This window comes from Solanum tuberosum, unplaced genomic scaffold (assembly GCF_000226075.1).
Source record: "Solanum tuberosum cultivar DM 1-3 516 R44 unplaced genomic scaffold, SolTub_3.0 scf00734, whole genome shotgun sequence".
Classification (NCBI taxonomy): Eukaryota; Viridiplantae; Streptophyta; class Magnoliopsida; order Solanales; family Solanaceae; genus Solanum; species Solanum tuberosum.
Window position 1 is genome coordinate 135,899 of NW_006239648.1, and position 6,155 is coordinate 142,053.

General features: G+C 33.4%; 1 protein-coding gene across 1 annotated transcript in view; it reads right to left on the minus strand.

The window, feature by feature from the left end:
- The window catches only part of LOC102598492 (8-hydroxygeraniol dehydrogenase-like), a 4,373-nt gene extending 1,780 nt beyond the window's left edge, over positions 1–2,593 (minus strand). Inside the window, exons 1-3 of the mRNA XM_006367116.2 lie at positions 2,459–2,593; positions 2,160–2,273; positions 1,238–1,698 (exon numbers count right to left, since the gene is read on the minus strand). Of these exons, the coding sequence (XP_006367178.1) occupies positions 1,238–1,698; positions 2,160–2,273; positions 2,459–2,547 (664 nt within the window). The 5' untranslated portion in view covers positions 2,548–2,593. The remainder of the gene's footprint in view (positions 1–1,237; positions 1,699–2,159; positions 2,274–2,458) is intronic.
- Between the last annotated feature and the right edge of the window lie 3,562 nt (positions 2,594–6,155).

Here is a 6,155-nt window from a genome sequence, read left to right on the forward strand (position 1 = left end):
TTGGATTATGAATTCAAGGGTAATGATTTGTGTTTGGAAGGACCCCATGATGATTAGGAATAATTTAGGACAACTAGACTTAAGAAAAATTTCGAAATTTAATTCTGAAAACAGAACAGATTCTGTTCACAGAGGGAACATAGCTGCAACGCAGACTTGCTTCAGGCAAGCTGCCCGACTTTTCTCCTTCATGTTGCCAACTCTAAACCCTCTTAACTTCAAAGGTTCTTTTCCCAAACACTTGGGGTCATAAATCCCTCAACATACAGTGGATTCCACTCAAAAACACAACCAAAATTCTGTCCCCAAATCAGCAAGAACTTCAACAACACAACCAACAACTTCAACAACCAAAATAGATCTTTTCTTGGAATTTTAAAACGAGTTGGTGTGTGGGGGGTATGAACCAACCAACACTAAGGATCATCAATCTCTCAACATACAATAGAATCACAACTCAAATACACAGCCCAATCATGTCCCACAACCAACAATAACTTCAACAACACGATTAACAACATCAACAACAACTAACAACTTCAACAACAAATCCAATCTTTTCTCAAATCATAAAATGAGCTTGGTGTGTGGGGGAAAGGATCAAACCACACAAAGAACTCACATACCTTGATAGGGATCACCCCCGACGAAAATCCACAATGATCTTGACAAATCTTGTTGATCTCCTCTTTCTTCTTTTGAACTTAGCCAAATTTCCAGATTTTTGAACTTAGCCAAATTTCCAGATTTTTGAACTTAGCCAAATTTCCAGATTTTTGAACTTAGCCAAATTTCCAGATTTTTGAACTTAGCCAAATTTCCAGATTTTTGAACTTAGCCAAATTTCCAGATTTTTGAACTTAGCCAAATTTCCAGATTTTTGAACTTAGCCAAATTTCCAGATTTTTGAACTTAGCCAAATTTCCAGATTTTTGAACTTAGCCAAATTTCCAGATTTTTGAACTTAGCCAAATTTCCAGATTTTTGAACTTAGCCAAATTTCCAGATTTTTGAACTTAGCCAAATTTCCAGATTTTTGAACTTAGCCAAATTTCCAGATTTTTGAACTTAGCCAAATTTCCAGATTTTTGAACTTAGCCAAATTTCCAGATTTTTGAACTTAGCCAAATTTCCAGATTCTGGACTGCCAAATTTCCAGATTTTAAATTTTTCCAAAAATGACTATTTCCAAATTCAAGTTTCTTCATATTCATTTTAAATTGTCGGATGTTACAACGATCAATTGCTTTGTCTTTCTTACTAACAGATGTACTTATCACAGTAACTTTGGTTCCAAATGCCATAGCAAATTTCACAGCCATATGTCCCAAACCACCAAGACCAACAACATCAATGTGCATTCCAGGTTTATCTAGTCCGTAATATCTCAAAGGACTATAAGTTGTGATCCTTGCACATAACAGGGGAGCTGCTTCAATTGGTAAATTTTCGGGCCAATGGACCACGTAGTGCTCATTCGTTAATATTATATCCGAGTATCCACCATACGTGGTGGTTCCATCGGTGTCAACACCATTGTACGTCAATATCATATCGGAACAGTAATTTTTGAGATCATTGTTACAATTTTCACATTTTCTACATGATCCTACTAAACATCCAACTCCAACTTTGTCTCCAATTTTGAATTTCTCAACTTTGCTACCAACTTCAGTTACTACACCAACAACTTCATGCCTGTAACGTGCAACAACATATTCAGTATAATCTCACAAATCCAGTCAGAGGAGGATAAAATGTAAGCAGAACTTATCACTACTTAGCAAACCTAAGCTAATTAATCCGATTTAGCTATGGATTTTAGTTGTTTAGTGACATATTTCATCATCGCAAAGTCTTCTAGTAAACTTCTTGATGATCAAATTTACAATTTTATAGTCCAAACAATTAGAAAAAAGGAAAAATTACCCAAACTAACTACATATGTTGCAATTATTATATTATTCAAATCCTGGTTGCGCCTCTGTAATAAGATACATGTATTGCAATTATAAGAATACTCTTTTTGAAACTTGATAAATAATAAGTCTGCTAATCTACCATTTTCCACTTAAATTAAACTATATATAATGGCTTTTGTCTACGACAGGGTTATAATAAAAGAACATAATAAAAAGATGGATCAAAATGAAACTTACCCTGGTACCAATGGATATATACTATTGCTCCATTCATTCTTGAGTTGATGAAGATCAGAATGACAAATTCCACAATACATAACTTTGAATTGCACATCTTTTTCACCAGTCACCCTTCACCATTCAACAAGAAAAGTTACACATATATATGTTCGGCCAATTAGTTTATCAATATGTTTGAAATTAATATACACAATATATACACTATCGGTGTAGACATGTTGTGTAGATCTAATTCATATAAAATATACACTATCTATACTGTCAGTTTATATACCGTAAATTCGAAAAAATTGTACCTTCTTGAGAAGTTGAAAGGAGAAAGTACCCCAGAAGTATCTCTAGCTGCCCATCCAAATGCCTCAACATTTTCATGTGATTTTTCCATTTTCTTGATTTTTGTTTATTTTTGGAGTTATTATTTTTATTAGAACAATTAATTTGAGTAAAGCTATAGTCCAATGTATTGATTTTCATTTGAATATATAGGCATTTGAGTTGATGGCAAATGACGTAGTCGATGAGGTATAAAACAAATGTTATCGTCATGGCTTCTCTGTACAATTTTCCTTTTTATGAATTAATATAAAATAATATTATATCTTATATTATACTATGATATTTCTAGGAAAATGGTTCAGTAGTACGTGACCAAGGTCTAGCCGCTAAATTTAATTTTAAAAAAATTAATCTTTATATTATTTTAAACTATGTGTAGTAGTGACATTCTTAGTAGAAATTGGTTTCAATGAAATGTTTTAATATGATTGTATGGAATCATAAAAGATTTTGAAAAAATAGAGAAAAAAACTCGACTTTATTGATTTAGTTTGATTTATGAATATATAAAACAAATGCAATTGGTTTGATTTGGTAAATGATAAATCCATATCAATTGGTCTATTGTATATCCCTCAACAGAATCCAGTAATTTTGATTGTTAATCAGACCATATATTTATGTTTGGAAATTAACTTTATATACATATCATATTTGATTTTTCGTGTGTATTCGTTTATGGATCAAGCTCATTTGTGACACTTGATTTTTTTTTTCTGAAAAAACTATATGAGGACCTCGGCAATGAGTTGGAAAACTATTGCGTATAGTGCCGCTGTTTTTTACACACATATTTTCGCATTTACGAGCCAACTTTTAGGAATCACACGACTTTCTTAGTTTTTCGTGTGTATTAATCCATGGACCTGGCGCCTTTAGGGCACTTGCAATTTTTTTCTAAAAAACTATATGAAGACCTCCGTAATGAATTGGAGAAACATTACGTATAGTCTCGCCATTTATTTCACACATATTTTTGTATTTATGAGCCAAATTTTAGGAATTAGCAAACTTTCTTGGTTTTTCGAGTGTATTAGCTATGGATCTGGCGCCTTTGGGGAACCCGAAATTTTTTTCTAAAAAAATATATGAGGACCTCCGTAATGAGTTGGGAAAACATTATGTATAGTCTCGTCGTTTTTTCACGCATATTTTCAGATTTAGTAGCCAATTTTTAGGAATTACCCAATTTTCTTGATTTTTCGTGTCTATTAACCCATGGATCTAGCGCCTTTTGGGCACCCATAAATTTTTTTTGAAACAATTTATGATGACCTTCGTAATGAGTTTGGGAAGCACTGCGTATAGTTCCGCCAAATTTTTCAAGCATATTTTTGCATTTACGAGCCAACTTTTAGAAATTACCCGACTTTCTTGGTTTTTCCTATGTATTAGCCGATGAATTTGGCGCCTTTGGGCATCCCAAATTTTTTTTTGTCAAAATTATATGAGGACCTCCATAAAGAATCGGGGAAGCATTACGTATAGTCCCGTCGTTTTTTTCACGCACATTTCTTGATTTTCGTAAGTATTAGCTCATGGATATGGTGTCTTTGGTATCCCGAAATATCACAGGGAATGCTATAATTTAATAAGTGAAAAACACAATAATTTGGAAAAGATTTTGTAGTTAAGGGAGCATCTCGAAAATTGATAATTGGGTCACTTTAATTTCGTTCCACAATAATTAATTAGGATATATGGTTGGTGATTACCTTTCCAGTAAAGCCATCAGAAAAGATGGTGAACAATAATTTAAAAATAATAATAATAACTTGGGTGTGTTTGGTGCGAAAGAAAAATATTTTCTAATTTTTCTACGTTTGATTGGTAGAATATTTTTGAAAAACACTTTTTGCAAAATCGTTAATAATTAGGAGAATAAATTCTTTACACGATGTGAAAAAAAAAAAAACAAGTTTCATAAATAACATTTTAGGTAGATTATATTCTTCCCACCCCACCCAACTCAACCCCCACATCACCCTCGATTCTACTATTTTGTTTGCTTTTGAATATTCACAAATTTCCAAAAAGAAATAGAATCTAATATTTTGATCAAATTGAATTTCAATCAAAATACTAAAAAGAAAGTTGAAGTTTAGGGGGCCAGGGTTTAGTAAAATAATCGGACATCATCCATTAAATTAAAAAAAAATTAAATACAAAGCTTATCTTCAAACTTACCTTATTCTGATCGTTTGGAGGACCATCGTGGAGTCACTACGTGTAGGGGAGAATAATAAATACAACATTGACCCTATCACTTGAGAACAATATCTCAATTCATTATAATTGGGAATAAAAGCTGTCAGTGCATCTTTTTTCTCAAACATAACTTAGTATGTGTCATTTATTTGTTTAGATTAATGAAGAAGGAAATAATATGGGTCCTCTATTAGGTCAATTCAGAAAATAAAAAGGCAAAAAAAAAGGGTAAGAGACATGACTATATGAAATATCTAGTTGTATCATTTAAACAAAAAATATCCTCTTTAAATAGTTTTTTTTTCTTTTATTTTTTATTTTCAACATGAATATATTTTTTAAGTTGGTATTGTTACTCCATAGTTAAAAGGAATATAGTTTTAAAGTAGTTCAACTACGACATACTTCTTAGATAAAAAGGTCAAATACATAATTCGATTAATTGAATGTTAAATGTGCTTTAATAGATATCTCAAGGACTGAAATCAAAATATACCTATATATAGTTTATGGACCAAAAATGCTCTAATTCCTACTTTATACAAGAGTATAAGTTTACAACAAGAAGGGTTGTGGTAGAGTACTAATAAGTACTCCTCTATTTTTAATCAAACGTCTCGGATTCAAGTCTCCGGTTTGATTACAAAGTAGCCTTTGTTAGAAAGAATGTTGGATTTTCCGACGGGAACGTGGATTTCAAACTTGTCTCGTCTCCTTACTCGAGAAATCTATGATAGCTTCGTAAACTAATAACTTATAATAGACGAGCCCAATATCTTTATGTTCCAAACTTGTTTTTGGTACAAGGGGAGGGGCGAAGAATTCTAGTTATAGTTCTTCTTCTGCCTAATCCTTAGTACCGCTTTGAGATTTGATCTTTAGAACCATGTGCCTAAGAGGGCGAGGACCTTTATAGCCATAATTCTTCCCCCGGCTCTACGTCAAAACCAAGTCTTTTTTATTGCCTCACTGACCTTTTCTAAAGCACTTTGGGTCGAAAGTTGGTTGTAAAGTAAATGTCACGCCCCGAGCCTACACCCTAGGCGGGACCGGCACTCGGAGACCATTGATGGCCCCAAGTGAACCCTTGGCCTGGCTTTCTTAACTCAGCGGAAACTTAACTCAATAGCATAACTCAATACAATGGAAGGTTAAAAACAACCCAACTGATAAAATCTGGCCAAAACGGCAACTCGAATCTCAAAATAGAATATTTACATATATACATAGATGAGAGACTCAATACTAACTGACTGACTGTCTATGAAGCCTCTATAATACTGAGATGGATGTTGGGACAGACCCCGCAACATCCTAATAAAACAAAACTAAGGGAACAAAATATCTGAGTCCTCCGGAAGGCAAAGAGGCTCCCACTGACTCTGGAGTGCTCAACTGGATCAACGGCGTGCAGGATGCTGATCCGGGGTACCTGTATCTGCATCATAA